At 43.9% G+C, this 21,269-nt stretch overlaps 2 protein-coding genes across 2 annotated transcripts in view; both read left to right on the forward strand.

The window, feature by feature from the left end:
* Nucleotides 1–6,112: 6,112 nt before the first annotated feature.
* Nucleotides 6,113–9,655, forward strand: T265_10516 (hypothetical protein; the record flags this gene model as incomplete). Its single annotated transcript, XM_009176907.1, has 2 exons — nt 6,113–6,194; nt 9,480–9,655. Coding segments are annotated over 2 exons (93 nt in total), but the record flags the coding sequence as incomplete, so codon positions are not given.
* Nucleotides 9,656–9,727: 72 nt separating this feature from the next.
* Nucleotides 9,728–21,269, forward strand: part of T265_10517 (hypothetical protein) — a gene marked incomplete at both ends in the record, with an annotated part of 11,698 nt that continues 156 nt past the window's right edge. The window contains 4 exons of the mRNA XM_009176908.1: nt 9,728–9,829; nt 11,244–11,329; nt 14,234–14,349; nt 17,045–17,206. Coding sequence (XP_009175172.1) covers nt 9,728–9,829; nt 11,244–11,329; nt 14,234–14,349; nt 17,045–17,206 — 466 coding nt within the window. The remainder of the gene's footprint in view (nt 9,830–11,243; nt 11,330–14,233; nt 14,350–17,044; nt 17,207–21,269) is intronic.

The following is a 21,269-nucleotide window of genomic DNA, read 5'->3' on the forward strand; positions in this document are numbered from 1 at the left end:
AAAAAGCAATTCACAATATGCCTCGCAGATGTCACGAAACAGTGGATTAGAACTGATGGACAGGTGGGAACGAGAGTGTTAGAGGCGAAATGAAACTACTGCCAGTAGTCAGTCACATTTGCTGACCTTTGGCTCATTTCCCAAGATGGGATTTCCTTGTTTGGAGTTGACCTCAAAATTCAGGAGCTGTTGAAATTCCAAGAGGCCTAAGAGCGGTATTCAGCAATCTATGAGGACACGAAATGTCTTCAACTGCCGTTTTTCCACGCATCTTTGTTTTGTAGAATCATTTTCGTAGACCTCCCCTCCGAGTCTTGCAGTTTTCCCTCAGTCTACACCTAGAATTCCTTAAAAATTGAAAAAAAGTTGTTAGCTTTGCAAGCTCCCAAAGTTATCGATCAAGTAAGAACTTGAATCTAGTTTATGCAGTTAGTGGATTTCTGGTTTGGTGTGACCGAAATCTAGTGACTGTGTGAACAAAGGACGTTTTGAGAGTGGCTGAGCCGCGGGTGAAAGAAAAATTCAATGCGGTGTTTTCATGGGAATAATTATTGATTGGAAGGTCTCTTTTATGGGGCTTTTCCTCTATCACATCGAATCACTGTAACAGTAGTAGAGTACGACGTGGTGACATGTATTCCACAGTTGTAACGAAACTTCTCATGTACATGTCTGCTGACTAATTCCGATCGATTATTGCGTGGTGGCACTATCATCTTGCAAGAATTTAAAGGGCCACCGTGGTTTCTTCGAGCTTCGGAGGTCCTATTTCCTTGGACGCTATCATATTCAGCCCCCTGCACCGTTCAAGATGAACCTTTTTGTTACTTTACAATTCTTACCGCAAGATTCGCTAGCTTGGTAGCTTTTTCCAACTGCTCACATCTTTATAAGTCAGTGTCACATTTTCTCTTCTCCGATATCCAATAAAAGCCCAACCAATTTTCGAGACACACACGTGAGCACCCTTTTCACATGTCACTCGAAATGGTATGTTAGACATGTGACGACCCTCATTAACAGAGACACAGGTCAGGGGAGTTGAGTGAGGCGCCAACTGCACGAGTTCTTGGTAGCGTGTGAGGAACCGAGAGTCAACGCGCATCAATCCACCGCTACTGGTAAATGAAAAAGGTATAGCAGATCAGTCGATTCAGACTGAATAACAAGCACTTCATTGCGTCTTCAAGATCACAGCAATCTTGACTACGTCAGTCAGTCATTATGTAGAATAACTCTGGTCCATAGATCAACAGATTGGTGTGCCCCCCCCCCCCCAGCTAATTGACATGATCGTACCTCAGTGGAATTGTGTGAGCAGACATAGAAACAGATATTTCCGTGGACCGGTTGCTAGTAAATTACTAGAGCTCTGATTGACTTGGTGGCTTAACTGATGACGACAAGTTATGTCGAGTCACAGCAGTCTAGACGTGAACACTTCTCAGTGCGCGAAATCAGAAAGCAAGCAAGCGAATTTTGTATTGATTGGAAAGGCAAGATAGGTCAGAGTTACGTTGGCAGCTTTGTAGACCGCAGAACAGTTCAATGTCAAGCGCGGGTTCACGTTTCCGCGGCGCTTCTAAATGAGGCACGACGTAAACCCATAAGTTACCAGCGTCATTCGTGTTAGAAATTTGGTAAAAACAATCTCCAGAAAAGTGGCGGATAAATTGAGGTTCACAGTCGAATATTCACGACCTGAGGCATATCCAAGTGAAATCGTGCTTTGCCGAGTCTTGATTCTTTCTATAACGGTCAAACTGAATTTCTTCCATTCGTGTTCTATTCACTTTGCAACCAATATTCTTGCTGCGACCTCTCACTCCAGAAGACCTAGGTCCACATCTATTTGATAGTTCTTATGATACGTTTCAGCGGGATCGCAGAACTGTACAGGAACATCCAAAAAGAACACTGTAAATGCGCGCAGGCTACTCGTTTGACTTCTGTTAACTACTTATTAGTAAAGCCAATTCATACATATAAATTAGTCTCCCTCGGATTCGCATTTTACCGCTCCGTAAGTCATTTGTGAGCCATTTAAACGTTTCCTTCATCGAACAACCCTTGTCCTCTTGGTTATTTGAAGACAAAAATTTGAACGAAAACAGGAATGTGAAAAGTGCTGGTTTGCGAATGCTTGGAAAATCCCGCCTGTGGTCGAAAGACAACATGCCAGGAAGTTGAGGGTTCGAAACTCCCTGAAGTTCCGTGAGATGCGCACTGCGTTGGTTTCTATTAAGGACCCAGGAAGTTGAGGGTTCGAAACTCCCTGAAGTTCCGTGAGATGCGCACTGCCGTGGATTCCTATTAAGGACGAAATGGTTTTATGGTGCTTCTCAGTTTTTCAGCATAGCTTAGCTTCAAGTATGGGTCAGAACGTAAACTAACAAATCAGCTTTCTGTCCAGAGAGCAGTGGTCAAAAATCATCCACGTTCTAAGCCGTTCCACCGCTCCAAAATTCATGTCAGCGACGACAAACAAGCCTGGCTCAACTGTTTGTGATCCTCCCAATCCTGCCTATCGTTATCAATTTCGCTTAAGGATCTGACCCGGGATTACAGAGTGCAGTTTTCAAATTTTACAGCAGACATCTGCCGGCTGTGCACTTCTTGAGTAACCACTCCAAATCTACTGACTGTCAATTTATTGGCATTTAATTCGCTCCCATTCTAACGTACAGAATAGCGGCTTTCAAATCATTCAATAGCAGATAAATTGGGCCTGATCTTTTTCAACATGTTTCATGCAGTTTTTACAGCAAGATTTCGCGGATGCAAGAGAGTCCTCCTGATGGTCTGCTTCAAGTAAATGTGCTGCGCCAGGTCGCCTCATATTTCAATTAGTAGGATATTCGACAAATCGCAGTAAATTGTTGTCTAGACGTAACACGCTACGCAACACACGAAGTTTATAAAAGATCTTCGATAGCGAGCCACCCTTCTTAGGGATTATCAGGCAGGCACGGAACACCATAAACAAGAGATTCAGTTGGATTCAGGTGGGTTGTATGCCAAGACAAAATTCGTGTGCAAATGGGAGGAGTTATCGAAATTCGTCCAATTTGGGCTCAGAAAAACATAATTTTGACGGAGACATCGGGACTCCGCTTACTTGTTGGGCCCCGAGAACGGCGAAACCAGTCATTGTCTGTTGAAGGGTTTTCAGCAACATTATGAGTAGTGCGTTGCACCCAAAGCTTAAGGCGACATCTCAAACGAGCGGTGTACGACAGCCAGTCTTAACTAGATCACCGCCCCCCCTTTCGACTTGCTCCGCATTCAGAGATGTCTTCTGTTTCGCCGGTTTTCAGGACTGTACAGCGGCGGAAGGCCACCGGTCAAATGAAATCTTGGCGTTGACAGATGGGGAGGGTTTCGCATGTCTAAGTTGAGTTCCACTTGTGTCTAAAAGTGCAAATTTAGATGGGTTCAACTATGGAAAACCATTTGTCCCAAAAAAAGCATTTTCCGAGAGGGGGACAGAGTTGCACATTTGGTGGCAAGTGAGAGACAGACAAAGAGATATTACAAAACTACATTGATTTGGTTTTTTCGTGAATAACCTCAAATGATTCGCCATTGTCTGGATTGTGCTGTGCCCATCAAATATTGGCTTGTCTCATCACTCACCTCCTCTAGTTCGTCACTTTTCAGCTTGGATGACAAACGTTCCTTGATCCTTCGACTGAGTTACCTTGCCGCACAGCAAATCTACAAGGGGAGATAGTTAACACAGTTTAACATCGATCACTTCTAGCAAAAGGTTGGAACCAGTGAGTCGTAATGTCCACACGAAAAAGCGGTAGATCGTATGCGATAAATAATGCCATGCTTGGCTTTAGTAAAGCTCCTTTCTCTTGGTTTATAACTCAACAGCTATTGTTATTTGTTATAGTAGCTTGAATCTGATCAATCTGCTCGACAATCAGTCAATCTGCTTGACACATTCCGTCATACGTGACTTTCGAATAGATCGGACTTGTGAAGGGGTAAATCAGTCGAAAGACAAAAGAAGCTTTGCTATTTATGCTGAGAAGAGTTGGTCTGATTAAAACATAGCAGTGGGCCGATGTATTTTCTGGGTCTGGTCGAATTCCATGCAACTTACTGTGATCAGAGAAGTCGCTACCATTTTCTGCTCAAGTCTTGAGCGGGTATAAATGCTCTGTCCGCACACCTAAGCTCTTATGGTTGTGCAACGCCCATCCACACAGACCCTCCCGTCCTTCAAAGCTGCGAGGTCACTGGCTAGATGACCTAAAATGCATGTAGACCAGCTGATCCAAGATGAGATTCTCTGATCCTCATCAAGCGGCTTTGTTGAGGAGTTTGTTGTTTCATCGTGGCCAAGCTTCGGATTCTAATGGACTGCCCAGCTGTTTACTTTTTCAGTTTCTTGTCGATCAGCTTATGTCTACTTGCTGGACCCTGGGCTGCGTGCTTCATCGTTTATCACATATATGCCTAACCCTATAGTAAATACGCTTGCCACAAGGCGGGCTTGTGAGAGGTACTCGTAAATTTGGATTCATCCGCTCTTGCCAAAAAATAGATCGTTCGCTACCCTCCTTCAAATAAAACCGGATTTTCTCGGTTGTTCGGTGGTAATGATTGGATTGTGATTACTATATGATCCTTTATTTCGGGTGGTACCGAAACTTCTGTTTTTCAGGTGTTAAACTTCAAGACCTATCCGAAAAAATTCATCTGAAAATTTACAAATAATCGATAGTTTACAATATGGTTTTCTTGAGACAAGCAGATTTCCCTATCCAATTAATTGCTGCTGAATTTGGCACATCCCAGTACACATGACAACCTTTGTAGAAGGCTTAGAACCTCATCGATCGGTGTACGCGAGCCGACCATACTGACTTATGGCGACTTGCAATGAGTATACCATGAACTTGGAACTTGGTGAATGTGGAAGCCTAAATTATGTTTGTTTTCAGTAATTGAATTATGGTAAACACCACCAGCATGTTGTAAGAAACGCCTCATGGTCACCCTGAAAGAACTCGAAAAACAAATTGGAATGAACGGAGCAGCTATTTTTTTGTTCCTGGAGGGGCAGCAGCGCAGTCCGTGACATTAAAAGTGCAAATCCCGACGTGCAAACGCAGAAGAAAGCCACCCAGTTGTTGGCTGGACGTTTTTGCAAAAGTGAGCATTCAACTAAAAGCCGAATGCATTGATCGATACAGCACATGGAGTAATAACTGAACCTGAGTAAAGTTTGAATCGATATGCGTGGGCGTGTCTTTTAGTGTTCATTAAGATGGTGATCGATCAGTCCAGGAAACGAGAAAAAACTGCCAAAACGGACAAGGTAGTCGTACTACTGGTGGCATGTCGTAGAGTGTGCTCAGCCCACCGACGAAGATCCCAGACTTCGCGTACACACTGAATTCACTTGGAGCGATATACCGGCATATGTAACATCTGCGACGATAGCGTCTTTGCTGTCCTTCCAGATAAAGTCCGCCATATGGTTTGCTCTTTTTTAAAAGCGCGTGAGTGAACCGGCTTTCCTTAGAATGGTCGAAGAGTTAGCTAGCAAAGTAGCTGACTAGTAGAGGACGAAAAATCACTTGACTAACTAGACTTTCGTCCAGTTGTCTGATGCTAAATCTGGCTTCAGGTAGATGTCACTTATCGGAACTAGGTTTACACGTGCGTCGAAGGAACATCCGCTCTCTGACTGACTGCATACTTGCCTGCCTAGACAACCAGGTGACCTTAGCTAACAGAAACCAAATGAGACGAGAACAAAACTCTACCAAATCTCCTCACACCATCAACAAAACTCTTTTGTTCACACGTGGCTTCAGGTGATGTGTTAAACTAAGCTCCGGTAGCCACGGTGATTGACAGGTGTGTGCTTTGTTTCTGGTTGTCCTTCAACAGAGTCAGCAACCATGCCAACTGCCTACTCGACGCCAATATGGCAGGCCAATCCCTCAACGGAATTGCTACGCGGTGTCGGCTAAAGTTATTGTTTGGAACTTGCTGTTTGTCTAGCAATCACCACCACCACTACCATCCTAGGTCTCTTGCTTTCACCTCTGTCGCTGATTCTACGTCACTTGCCTCCGTTCTTTCGCAGCTCGAATACTCCTGGACATTCCGTGTCGTGTGTGCAAAGATCACTCGTCTGGCAAGCACTACGGTATCTACGCTTGTGATGGGTAAGTCGTGTGTACAGTTCTTTGCATGCGGTCAATGGGAGGGGGGTTGAGTACAATCGCATTTTTACGGCACCCACTGGTGAGCCTCGTCGTTCGGCTGAGTCTGAAGTCACTCTGTCTGTATGCCTTCTGTATACTCAACAATTAGGTGAGTTCCTCAGCCACGGAGAAGACAGTTCATAACCTAATCATCGAAGATTTCAAAGTGCACTGCTTTCTCTCATGAGTACAAACAGTTCACATTTCCCGAGGTCAGTCTTGGTATGGTCACAGGGGTCAAATTACGGAATGACTCATCACCCGAACAAGATAGAGGCACGCTATCTCAATATCTGAGGCACGCCGAAAGATCACGGTTGGCAGTCCAAGCCGACCTGGTGGTACGCTTTTCTTTCAGTAGAAAACACCTATAATAAATAAATAAATAAATAAATAAATAAATAAATAAATAAATAAATAAATAAATAAATAAATAAATAAATAAATAAATAAATAAATAAATAAATAAATAAATAAATAAATAAATAAATAAATAAATAAATAAATAAATAAATAAATAAATAAATAAATAAACGAATAAATAAATAAATAAATAACAAAGTAGCTAGGTGTAGTGGAAGCACAGATGTGTTAAAAGAGATTCGGCGGGAGATTCTAGTGTGTTGACCTAAATATTTGCAGTCCATTTTATTCTGGAACGGCTGCATTCAGTGGGGATATAACTTTTGGCGCATGAGACCGTCAAATGAAGAGCACCGGCTATCCAGTGAACGAGGGGAGAATCGGGAGGAGTCGAGTATGTGTTGGGGCAGTCATGCACTCGCCCTGTTTAGCGATGAACGGAGTGATCAGTTGAACAGTTTCTGTAAGGTGTACGAACATTCCAGATGATCGATAGGTGCAGCCAAACCGGATGAGACTCATCAGGCGAAAAGATGTCCAGGCTTTAGTTCATGATTGGCACTCCAGATAGACCCCCATTCGAAAGTTAGCTGCGGTCAGATAGAAATTTTCACGGCTTCATTTCAAAACACCTCGGAACGGGTGACAATTATGAAGCGTATAACAGTACTGTGTATGACTACCTACCATGATTAGTTAGCCCACTTAAACAAAGTATAAGCGTGGCCCCAAATGCCGAATGTATACAGTGGATCTATTGAGTATTGGGGCGTACTCAAGGGTCATACCGATGCACACGATCCAAACGCCAGTGTCATCTTTACGGAATTCACCTGTAGTTGCGGCCCCATACACTATTTTCCTGATGAAATTTGAACCACTATTCATGGAGACCTATTGGACCGCAAAACTCCCAAAACGCAGTTACATTTAAAGTCACGTTCATAGTTTCACTGACGAGAAGCCAAGAACTTTCCCCTGGAGCAGACAGGCAGAACTGGATGTAGTGACGGCAATCACTCGAACGAAGGATGGTATTGGCGTATTCTTGTTACGAGTCAATCACACTGCCTGATGGTCACGCAGTTCCAATAGGCTACAGGTTCAACTATCGCCTGTGACTCTTGAGATCCAATGTTCCACCATCTAGAAACGGCTTCTGGGTTTTTCACTTGGACAAGGAAGACCGTAAGGGGAACAGTCACGTGCCTGACATAATCAGTATTTCGGAATCGTGATATATGTCCTGACACAGATTATTTTCGTCTTGGTTCAGGAGATGAACTTAGACCCGCATTTTTACACGGCTTACCGAGGACAAACCAATTTGTTGAACAGCGTTTTCCGCTTACCACTTTTTCGAAGCTCTGTAGACAGAGCTGTTAGATCACGTGTCACACGGAGTTTACTCTTAACAAGTAACCAAAAGAACAAATACAAAGTTAATTTATTATTCCCCTTTTATTTTATGAATCGGATGTCTCCGTACGTCTGTGGAACATCAACTGTGATCAGCTGTGCCGGGTTTTTCAAGGTGAGTGTTGAGTGTCCAATCACAAACTCGGTACCGACTACATTGTTCGGTGATTTAAAACAACTTGTGCAAGAGTTCGATTAGAAATAGAAAATTTTTTTCTGCCTGCTTCAGGATTTCCAAAACAGCCGCTTCGGTCATTTAGTGAGTCGTCGACAGTGCGTATATTGGTAATCTTGAAAGGGATCCGAACCTGAAACCTGCGGTTGAAGAGTATGCTGAAGAGTGTTTCAGCTCATAGTCAGCCTTGAACACGGATGTGTAGGCACCTGGTGCACTACACTAATTTGCACTTAGCATGGAGGTACTCACCCGAAGCAACTCATAAATGAGAGACCAATGTAATCTACAAGCGAGTGTGTCTGATCATCAGCTATCTCGCTTAAAGGCTGGAACACACATGGTTGTCTTGTCGTAAAACAATCATTTCAAAAGCTTTACTATCTAATCATCGGAAAAATCACCTAAATTCTGGGATAAAGAGCTACCGGAGGTGAAACTACCCCCAGCGAAGGAACTCATTTAGGTTCCCGCCCTCTTGAATGCACTGATCAAAAGGATGCTGGAACCGGCGGAGGTTTTTCTGCCAGCCATCGAGAGTGCAATTGTCGTGCGGAAAAACAAGGACAAAAACCACTCGAATGAACGAACGATAAGCATCTATATCTGATCGGTCGCCACGATGAGCTACCTACAGGAATGTCATTCCACTTCAGATGCGATGTAAGGTCGCTTGTTATTGTTTGTATCTCAACACACCTGCCCCCCGCCCTATTTGGGTTCGAGAATTTGACAGCTGTTTGTAGCAAGTAGTACCAGTAGTGGGTCACAGTCGCCTGGGAAAGGAGTTGCTCAGAGAACCGTGGTGTCAAACTAACAGAGAGAGACAGAGTGGTTGTCAAACGTGTCAGTCAGTCTAATCATTGAGCTGTCTATCACCCCGAGCTCTACATTTACGCGAGAGAGAAAAAAAGCACTTCAGCTTTCCGGCTGTGTCAACCACATGATGGTGTCGTTCACCGGCAAGTTTGAGTCACTGAGAATCGTTCGCAGGCTTTTGTTACAACCTCTCAAAATGATTACCATGCTTAGCAGGGGGCGGGCCTGGACAGAGATGGACAGATAGAAACTACGGAGAGGCGAAGGGGTGGTATGATGTTCATCCTATTTTATTTGATCGGCCTACTTGACTGGTAGGCACAAAAAGACCTGGACAGTGTTCTCTTATTTTCAACCCTGCTGACGACCATTTGTTGTTCGATGCGATTCATTCTGCAACGGTCTGTCTCTCGTTTCTCTAATATCTAGCGTTCGATTCGGAGGAATCGTCAGTATGCCTGCAAGAATAGAACTGCCAACGGAACCAAGCTATCCACTGCTGTCGGTGGATGCCGAGTGGACAAGTCTCACCGAAACCAATGTCGAGCATGTCGCTTGAAAAAATGCTTAGAGGTGGGAATGAATAGAGATGGTAAGTCATACTTCGTGGGGTATTCCTTGTCCTTCCTTGTTGATTTAGTCATGTGACTCATTAAAATAATCAAATTACTCCAAGATTTCCCATCTTTTACAATATCTGATCACCAATGTATCAACTATGACCTTTCTTGATGCAACACTACTCATGCGGTTACTGAATACCCTCTTTAGTCATCCTATGGGTAGCGTCGCTTCAAGAAGATATCAGGCAGCAGATTCAGTTAATGGATACCATTGAAGAGAGGTTCATCTGGAATTCAGCTGAGTCTCCACTGCACAGACAAATCGATATGCAAATGAGTTAATTTCCCTAATTACGGTCTTGTTCAGATCATTTTCGCTCAGAATACAACCACTTGGGACAGGGTATGTAATCTAGCCTGTCCTTCTGTCGAACTATGACATTGATGTACACACAGGTGAGCCTAATGCTAGGTAACGGACCCGTGTATTGTGCCAACCTGAAGCTATGGAGATAGAATACATTCGGATTCGTTGAACATTTCGGGACTTCAGCGTGGTCTTTTTCCTCACACAGGTCAGTAGGTATGCAGCTCAACCAAACCAACTAAAGGAGTTGGGGAAACATGCCACTTGATATCTAGTAACATTTGTCTAGATCAAGCCTATACCTTTTGGTTCTCACCTTTCTCTTCGCTTGCGGCGTAAGATGCCTACCATTCTTTAATGCACAACTGCGTTTTCCGATTTCTTCACGATGTTACCCTCAGTTGCCAACTTATTGAAGGCAAACAGATCATCAACTTGAACGCACCGTTGGCCCTCAAATTATTTTCAGTGAGGATCACCATTTTTATCCTGGGTGTTGACTTGTACTCTGAGCTAGACTGTCCAATTGGAAGGGTTTCATCACCTATCAAGATGACATGATCAGTGGTTTATTACGGAAAAGTTCGACGCACCGCTGCGCCACATGTCACTGCATAATTGACTTTGATTAACGCGAGCGACAATCGCTCGGGTTGACTGATAAGTTTGAACAGCTGGTTTGGTGACAGAGGTAGCTGGCAACTGGCTTGCCATGATGCTTACACATGATATGCTCTTTTGTAGGGCTCCTCAGGTTTTTTCCTGTTCGGTCTGGCAACTAGGCATCCAAACAGGATTTTTGTTATCTTTGTAATGTACTACCCACAAGGTTGCTGAGAATCCGTCGACAGCCCACGACCGGTTTCGCCCTTCTTGGGGCTCACCAGGTAGGCGCTCGGTCCCCGAGTTTCCGCCAACCGTATGTTCTACTTGAAACCAAATCGCATGAAATTAGCTCATATACACACATTTGCAAACAAATTTGGTTTTTCGAGAGACTCACCTGGAACCCAACTGAATCTCACGTTCGTGATGTTTTTGTTAGTTGCCGGAAGCGAAATTGGAAAGGACACCTGCAAATTGCAGATGGAATAGAATCGGGATGGAGTGGTTTGGGTACAAAAAAACTGTCCGTCACTAGGTTTCCTCCATGCCAAAGTGACCACGCGTTGAAGATCATCTACAAGAACCTCCCAGCATCTATTTCATCCTTGCCATTGAGCGTTGTTTTACTTAGGTCATCAACTAGTCCCAAAAGTTTGTGAAATTTTTGAAGGTCGTAGCTTCCAAATTTTGTAGCATAGGACACTTATCAGCGTGCTAAAGTTTTGCACTCTATGCATCCTGTCGTGCGTCAGATCAGTGGGAAGTCGCAAAATAATAGGGTCTGGTGAATTTTCAAAGTTACGAGATGTTCCTGAATGAGAGAGCGTTCGATCCCTTAAACTCCTAAAAACATCAGCTGCATATCCGCAGCACCGTTAAACCGTGTGTCAACTGTGACAATGAAAACGAAGCGGTTATACAGAATATATTTTCAAACAGCTGTCTGTTGGCACAGAAGACAGTGCATTTGAGAACATATGCAAATTGCTCCACATCGAGCACGAATTGATGTGTAATCCTCCTGAAGACATTCCATCACTCGCTTCCTCCCAGTTGTCTGTCTTTGATAAATGATACACACAAACATAACAGCCAATTCCATTAATGGGTCTGGTGAATAGTTACCAGCTTGTGAAATCTGACTGTGGGACACGCGTAGGTAATCTGACTTCCCAATGTTTTGGAGTGAACAAAATTGTGAATTTTTGCGTTCTTTTCTGAAGAAATCCCGGTACACCGCTCTAAAAGAGGCTCTCTAGTTAAATGCGATCGTAATTTTGATGGCCAGTGCACCGATGAAGGAATTATCAAACTGCAACATAGACTAACGAGTCTCCAAAGCTAGTCTGTCCGAAAGACTCAGTACTGAAGAATAGATTGCATGGGTAACGCTTGTTCTGTTAAATGGGTGTACTTTGATGCAAGTGTGAGTTCGCGAGCGATGAACGGACTCGAATCACTCCATTTGCTTTCACCTAGTGAAGGCCTACAATCAACAGCTCCGTTACAGAAACTGAAGATGTACCTGTACTCGGTCTTATATAGTAAAGCGATCATGGTTACGTGGGCTTACTGCAAGATCTATCGAATCCATATCAGAGTTTGCCAGTGCTGAAAATAGCAAGCGAAGGTTTGTCATACCTCAAAGTCTTCCCGTCCTGTGAAGCCTAGGACCGGCTTGCTAGTGGCCATCACAATAGATTTGGCACATCGCGTGAAGCCCTAACAACGGAGGAACTGTTCATCATTTGCTTCACAGCTCACTTTACTTTGAAGCATACTCATAACGTTAACCTATCGGTATCCCTTTCCAACACCCATCGGGTGGCTTAAATGACTCAAAAAGCCGTTGAGTCACTGGGTAAAAATGTGTATCACGTGACAAAATCACAGTCATCGCCATCGATAGCGTAACATCAGTGTTCCACACTGAGTATTCGCTACCGCAAGACAGTGATTTACTTCATTATCTTCTTGTGAAGGAGAGAAAAAGTGTTCTTGCCAAAAACAACCGTTTCGAGGTGCACAGATTCCGTGACACACATTCAGACATTCTAGATAGAAAACTGACATCAAGAGTGTCACTGATTAGTGGTCATAACTTGCAGCATCTCCAAAGACTCGCGATGGGACCCCACTGACCCCATCCTGAAGAACTAGTCGCACGTAATCTTTTTTCCAACTCCTCTGATGGTTCAAAGATTGACCACCTCTCTGCTTGCGTCACTCATAATTAGGGAGGGCATGCGACATACATGGTCTGGACACGTTCTTCGACTGAAGTCTGTTCCACAGCCGAACACTCGCATTCTAATTGTGTCGGTGGAGATTCGCAGATATGGTCAGGACTTGTAAGAATAACTTTTCCGGAACAGTGCTGGAACTCGAAATCTTATTGCGGCTGACATATCCGTTGCCAAGCTGTATAGTTCTTGATGGTCTACAGACTACTCGGTACAGAGATGGATCAAGATTCTCTTTAAAAAAACAGCTGTTCACTTTTGTTGCCTTGTGCGCTCAGGGTCATCCCTTAGCCTTTCACACGTAGTACCTTAAGGATTGGCTTCCAACTCGTAGAATATTTTTTCTACCGAAGTACATGGCTGCCCCTGTAAAAGGCACCTACAGGCAAGTACCCCTTCTGGCATCTTCTCCCCTCATAAGGAGAACGGGCAGCTAGGATCAAAGTTTGGCTATGCTCAATATGGTGGGTAGGTCAGATCAACGTCGGGCCCATACAGCCATGTCATCCAGCTCCTCGTTTGTTGAAAGAATCTTCGTCTTGCCAAATAACCATTGGCATAAAACGAATTGCCACAGTACAGTCGTCACCCGACTGTTTTGATGATCATAAACAGGAACTGAAGGAAGTCAATACGGGATTGAATTTGTGTACCACAGAGAGAAGGAGAGACAGAGACAGCAACACACGTGTAGAGAGAGACAACAGTCACGAAACTAACTTGTCTGGACAAGCGGAATAGGCAAACATGCTTAGAGTTTAGAGCTCCTCATTTGACAGGTGTCAAGAGAAATCAAGCAGGCCCTGGTTAGTCGTGACCAGATGTTGGGCTAGGGGTAGGACTGGTTGACGCACGAGGATCCCTCTGTCATGTGTGTAAATGCGGACCAAATTCTTTAAATGAGGTGGGTTTTTTTTAAAAAAAACCAAGTTGTTCCATATCCAGCACACTCAGTGTACCTACAGAAGCCTTTTGGTATAAATAACTGTGACTCATAGTGATAGTTTTGGAGGAGTCAAGTGTACCTATCATCAGACACCACTCGGAGCCAATTTGGAGCAGACAGTTTAGTCAAGTCACACACTGAACGGTCAATCAACCAGTCATGCATAATGGCATTTGTGACAAGCTTTACGAAAGACGTACGCACAGCTAACCAGACGACCAGACAGGTGTGTTTCTTTTTCACTGTGTGTGTGTGTTGCCGTACGCGTCAAAACAGGTTAACTTATGCATCGACTTAAGAAGTTATTCATTCATTAAAGTTTGTCATAAGACTAGGGACTGGTAACAAAGAACTGCTGTTTCATGAAGCTGGGGTTCATGGAAAAAGCGATTCACGTGGCACTGTGGTTCCAACATCTGCTCGAGGATGCCGTTTCAAACTTTGTACATGATGGTGAGGGAGCGATGCGAGCTGCTGTATAATGCTACTAGCTAGCAAGGTCGATTGACACCTTCCGCAAATTCTGTGCTCCACAGTATCCTCACCCGAGGGATGGTAACACTGACGTCATGGTTTTTGCGCAACGCCCACTCTGGCTTTTTCTGTATGCGGAAGGTGAAAATCTTTTCCTAGCTATCAGCGCCAACTTAATCGGAGAAACCGATAGAATCGATGGATAATGCGGTTGTCGAAGTGTTGGTCGACAGTCTCCACCTTGAGCATCTTATACACCTATCGGGTTTTGCAAGCTAGATATAAAATGTATCATTGGATGGTAAGTCTGGACCCTGATGCTGCGTTATTCAGCCCACCACCTTACAGGATTCTGACGTAGAAGCGTTTTGTAAACACGATACAAGTTATGAAATCGATTGCTTGCAAGACCAGCTAAGGTTCCGAAATTCCTCTATCCCAGGTTTATGAGAACCGTCGAGGACGCACTGACCTTCCATACTGGGCGTTTTGAAACCCATCGACTATTCCAGTCTGACATACTCTGCCAGATTGCCTTAGTCAATGCAATCCCACCTGGGGAAAAGTCTTTACGTCAAACGGGACGGGCATCTTGCCCCAATTGATCATCTCCTTTAAGCGAAAAAAGTACAAAACGTGGATACTGTGAAGCCTGACTACCGGACAGACGGTAGGCTTGTCGACCCGGGTGAGCGAACGACGGTATGAAGCACAAATTTACTGCGTCCAAGGGAACAATGGCCTATTTATCCAGAGTCAACTGGATCAGGCATTTAGTTTCAAGTGACGACCTGCCTTAAAACAGCAGCCTTTTTTATGCCATTGTAAGACCAAGTTAACACACTAAAGTAGATTCAGTTGGGGAACCCTTTAACGACAAACTAAGTCAACACGAGGTGGACCAGTTCTTTGTTGTCCCAAAATCGACTTGTCTTAAATAACCACTATCTCTTTCACCTAACCTGAGGTGTTCCCTGAAAGTGCCGGTTCGATGATGTACTTTTGGGCTTGGCAACGAAGCCATGGGCTGCATCAGAGATTAAGGTCATTTCATGATGTGTCGCACAAAATCTCGTTCGGGTTGACTCACCAACATGGGAACACTCGGCAAGCATACGCGTCCCACCCATCCACCAAGAGGGAGACGACAGTACTGTGCAGCCGGTTTGCTGACATATCTCGGTAGTGCAAATCCAAGGTTCTGGGACGATGAATGAATAACACTTAACCTTCTGTTTATGAAGGATCGTCCTTACTGCTCACCCGTTGAATTAGTAGTAGTATCTGTTTTCTTCAGTCTGACAAGTTTGTCACAATCAATACTTGAGTTTGTTCAGCATTTTGGACTGTGTAGTTGCTTGAGACAGCTTTGTGTGGTCTATATGACGCTGAATACTCTTCACTGAAAAAATATTAGACACATGACTCTGTATGACAAACATCTAAAAATGATGCGCTAGTCCCACCGGTTGTTTGTCCTTTCTTCATTTGTTGGTCTGTCTGCGTGTATCCCCATATCAAACAGTTCCACACAACTTGGAGGTTACTCCATCTGAATGACAAAACCTAATGGTAGCAAAGTATCATCAAAAACGTCTCCTTCCTTCTCGTGTTCTCCTGTAAATCATTTCACATTTTCATGTTTTTGGCCATACCCCTTGAAAAAATAAACGATAACCACCGTAGTCGCGTTAGTAGCTTCTCAAAACAGTGTCGGTCCTCGCAATTTACGTGTCTTTTCTAGCCTAAGCAATCTGTTGTGGGAAAACTGTCGAGATAAGTTAACATGTTTTTTAAAAAACTCACACAGTTCTGCTCGTGGGATACAACTGATCTTGTTCTTGAGCATCCACCGTACAAGTACTTTTACATTAGACATCATTACACAATAGTGCAAGCAGAACAAATTTCACTTGATTAGCAGGATCTTAATCGACCCTTTTAGGGCAAATTAGAGACAGTCTATTTTGGAGGGAGTGGTTCTACAAAGCGCGAAACGATTGGAAAATCATAAACTGTTTGGAGCGGGAAAGCTACATTCCACCAGGTTTTTATCCGGCCATTGAAGTGTTGAACCAACAGACACCTAATACTCACATTTGCACGTCAATTTGGTTTTGACTCGAGCGAATCTGGACGAATCTCTCATTTATGGTGGAGTTCTTCAACCGTGTGCTGCACAGGACCGTCTAATGCTTCATCTGGCACGATTTTCGGCATACTGGTATATATTGTATGGAAGTAACATGCGACTAATGAAGTTGATGAAATACCTTCGACAGCCAACAATCAATTGTCCCTCTTGGTTTGCAAACGCGAGTAAAACGTAAAGTTGACGGAAACTCGGAGATCACGCCTGCTTGAGGAGCTACAAGAAGGATGAAACCGGTTATGGGCTGTCAAAGAGTGCTTGGCACCTTGTGGATAGACACCCTCAACAAATGAAACTTATCTACAATGACTGAGGATGAATTCGAAGCATCTTGGTGACAAATTCAGGTGTTCAGTGTGATATGGCAAATAGTAGCGGAGGGTTGAAGCCCTAATGAAATAAGCATGTGGGATGCCTTGAATGCTTTCAAATTCACCATTCATCACTTCTGAAGAGATGGGGAAATTAAAAAAATACCTGGTTGCGAAACGGACATACGGCCAATTTTACTCACTACACATCGACCACGTTTCGTCGGTAGTCTTTTGGAATCCCTAAAATTCATGATAGATTAGATTGGTCAGTCCAGTGGACTCTACATTGAATTTTAAAGTCAATGGTGGGTCAGTGATAACTCTAGCTTCCTGGAAGCGGTAGATAACAGGTTTGAGGTTCCACTATCAGCTCCCTTGTTCATGTACGAGTACAATCCAGGAAGTTCCGTAACTTCATCTATCCTTCGCTTCTGGCCCGTAGTTTGGCATACGCCGAGTGAGGTTAAAATTGTCTTTCGCTGTGCAGAACTGTCACGTGACCACAACTGCCTTCATCACCGGATTGGAATGGGTAAATGAGCCGAATATAATACCTTATCTTCGAGTAAACCACTGATCCTGATGAGAACTTATGTGTTATTATCATGAAAATTAGTGTTTTCTTTGAAGTACAGTGTCTTTAACTCTAAACAGCCCTTTTTAATATTTTGAATATCTGTGATTTCTTAAACAGCAGTCGCCTTGACGCCTCTCTCGGGTTCGAACCCCGGGTCAGTGAAATCCAGTCCATGACCCTAGCCACTTGGTAAACTGAGTCTCCCATAAAACTGCTTGGAATTTACCGGAAGCTCGTGTGAACATTCCAAAAGTATTACTACTGAAATTTGTTTCAACTGATCGGTGATTCAATAACAGTTCTTACTGTTATATGAGGGTCAGATTATTCGAAGCACGAAACTGATACTTTCGGCTCATCACCACCGGCTCACACTGAGTAACATCGTTCAAAATGTGTCATATCTATTGATCGATATGCAGACAACTCGACTAACGCCATTCACCGAAGTTGTAAGACTTGCACACTGATTCCGTCAGCAATGTGAGGAGCTAGTTGGTCAGAAGGTAGACATTCCGACGCTCTTTGCGCTTGCTAACACGGCCCCTACCGCGCAGCTATCTGACAAAGTGTCAAACCTCATGGGGTGCCGACACAATCACCCTGGACATCTTACAATAGCACGCAAGTAGCCAATTCTCTCTGTGTGCGTGCGTACTCACTGCCAATGGTGGTGGCGTGGCATGTCGCAGTGTGCTGAGGATGAATCAAACTGCGGTAGCGATTCGACCGGACATAGCCTAAAACGACTAAGGTTTAGAACAAATAGAATAGAAAAATTGAATGTTGACAGTCTGTAGAAATTCTGGTAACCTTGGGTGACCGGGGATTCATTCGGAGAACCCGGCAACTCGCTTGCAAACGTTTCGACGGCGTCAATCAGCGCACTGATGAAGACGAAATGTCTAAAATCCAAGGCCACTCTTGGCAGCTTCATTTACAGGCACCTGCTCAACAAAAAGCGTTTTAATAAATTTGGATACATTGTTGGGATGACAAAAAGGAAACCGGCAAGCAGACATCCTGAACGATCGAATCATCAAGACTGACCTTTATCTAATGATAAGGAACTAACGTCACCGCTGCTGAAAAGAAAAAAAAACAGCTGCAAAGATCCAGCAACATTCCTTGTGCGGACAGATTCGGGTTAGCGACCTAGTGCGCATAAACAGGACGGTCATTGGACTAAAACTTACAAGAAATCTTCCTTGGGTTTCCACTTTATTGTCTTGAATTAGCGTTTCCGAAATTGAACCCCCTTTTTCACTTGGAAGACACTACCTTGAAGCATTCGTTGGTGGTATTTCGAAATTCATGAGATTTCGTCAACCTTTGGAAGTTGATCACTGGCACTCCAGTTGTGAAACATGCATCTGTTCTTCACTCAGTTTCGCAAGACGCATCGCAAGAGTTCACATTGGTTTTGTTCTTCACAAACTCACAGATCATACAATTCTGTCAAGTTTTAGTCTTATTCCAAAAGTATTATTAACCATTTGTCTGGTTCACAGATCCTTTGAACACTTTAGCAGCGTAGTGCGTGACTACATTGTTGTCTTTGAGTTTCGTACGTTCACTACATCACCTGACGCATAAGTACCTGCCAGGTAGACCAGCGGTCCAGGAAGGTCGAATGCATGAGATGGCAGGTGATAGCTTTACCTACTTCAGTTTGAACTCCTTACGGACGCTTTCATATTAGCTACTGATATTCTGTGTAGTACATATTGCTTCAGAAATCAATAAGTCAAATGAAATCTGAACTGTTAACTGTCAGCTGATAACAACAAAGCTTCATCCTGAGATGAGACAGTAGGCAATTTTGTATCATTCTTGAAAGCCGAAGTTTTGGAATGAGAATCGCAAACGTCAAAGCAAAAGTGAAATGGGCCTGAAACACTGTTTTGTGCTCTAACGAGAGAGTTTTTCAGGAGACAGATCGACTTCAGGTATGATTTCTCAGGCTTCTGCCTACTGAAAGAACAAGATAAGGGTGCAAGCACTATTACAACCCCCCCTGAATAGAACAGAGTTTAAACTGGTAAAGACATTAGAACAGCCTTGGTGTAAACTGATAAAGAGTAGAAGAGAATTCGATCAGAAATCAAAGTACGTAATCACGTAAGGCACATATTATGGCAACAGAATAAGATGGTGCGAAAGATGTTTTGAGATCTCTAAGACTAGCTTGCTGAATTAGTCGTGTAAGTCGGGGAATTTTTCAATCTCTGTCAGAAAAAAACCCGCTCAATTCCAATTTCTAGAAAAGGCATGTGCATTACGATTCAGGAATCCATGGATCCGATGACTATCTTTTGTTCAGTCATTCATATCAACAAATTTTTGTGAAAACCATGTTCTGTAGACAGTCGCTTTTTGCGCACTGAGATCATCCGTTTGTCGATATCAACCGATCCGAAAAGAAGCTCCAAGTTTGATTAAATCTGCTCAGGTCGTCACGATCAGCACTTACATCAATGTGGATTGAGAAATCACACTCAAAGACGCGGCGTGGCTTCACGAGTATATAATAACTCAGTCACGTTTAGATGGCTTAGATAGAGCACAGGAATCAATAAGAAACCCGAAAGCTACGATCCCAAACCGTGAATCACCGTTACAGCGACGCTCCGCGAACTTTGAGTTTCAAGCAAACCAAAAGGTTTGTATTACCGCGTCTGTCTCTCTCCAGTGGCTCATACCGGACTTGTGAATTTCGCTGTGGAAATCAAATGTGAACTGGACTGGATTTGTGAGAGAACAGTTCCTTCTTCGCGAGTTTCAATACCGCTATGAAGCTGCACAGAAACGCTGTACACGATGGTCAGTCCACTGGAGCACGAAAAGCAATTATTTTTGATAGTGCGAAGTTTTGGAGCTTTATTGGAGATTTGGTTCTGTAAGCGAAACGCATCCACGCCGAAAGAGCCAAGAAACACTGACGGCTGCTTGTTGGGAATCATCAGTAGTACTCATCTCGTGAGACTTTAGGAGGACTGAAACCCGCGAGGCCCCGGCTAGTAGTCCAAACATTTGACCATTCAGCTGCGGACGAGCTCGGACAAGAGATAGCGCCACTTATTGTTCCGTCACAGGACCCATCTCACAAGGCCACTTATATTGATCAACCCCTCGGATGACGGCTTCTAAGGTGGAAGTTTCATTCATCAGGTGAACTTTAGTCGCCTTTTGATCCAGTTTCTCTGAGCAGTTTGCTTCTAAGTGTTACGTATTTGGGGGATTCGTTTAACATTGCATTGTTGCGTAGAGTAACTTTGTTTCCCGCCGAAAACCTGGCGTACTGCTAGTTACTTTTCGACCTACTGAATTGGTGCCGCTTCCAGGATTCGCGTGTGATTTTTAACGTTTTATCCAAACTGCCGCACTCGACAAAACTGAAGACCACACACCCGTTTTTACAATAAACAACCACATGCTAATCAAGTTTTTTTCTCTCCGAAAATCCTCAGTTTTTGTTCTGTGAATGATCTCAGTCACATCCTCTAGCAATTTACCGCACATGTTGTCTACGATGGCGCCTAACACATTCAATTCCGTCTGACCGCCGCGAGTGTTGATCGTGACGTGTGTTCTTGCGTTGACTTGAGGTGCCGCCGTTCGTGAGCGGATAGACTAGGGATAATGTATTACCTGGTGCGTGCGTGTGTTCGCGCCGCGAACACTGAACGTGATGGTTTCCAGAACCGGATTTTCAGCGTCTCTTTCCAGGTCAGCAGAGTTGTCTGGATAATGACCACATGCTGGGGCAAAAAATTGTGACAATTCTGCTGGGTTGCGGCTTGATATCAAACTGCGGGGCCTGAGAAAAGTTGATGCACTCCGTACCCATGATCGGCGATGCGTTCGTCGAAACTGCTCATAGTTTGAAGGCAGAGAATTTCATGGGATCCGTTTTCCATCGGTTATTAGCAATGCTGCATGAGGTTTTTTGTCCACTTCAAATTAGCTAAGGCATGCAAGTGTCTGCCGACCGCTTAAACGTAAATCTATCATTGTA

Source organism: Opisthorchis viverrini, assembly GCF_000715545.1.
Source record: "Opisthorchis viverrini unplaced genomic scaffold opera_v5_373, whole genome shotgun sequence".
In the NCBI taxonomy this organism is placed as follows: Eukaryota; Metazoa; Platyhelminthes; class Trematoda; order Opisthorchiida; family Opisthorchiidae; genus Opisthorchis; species Opisthorchis viverrini.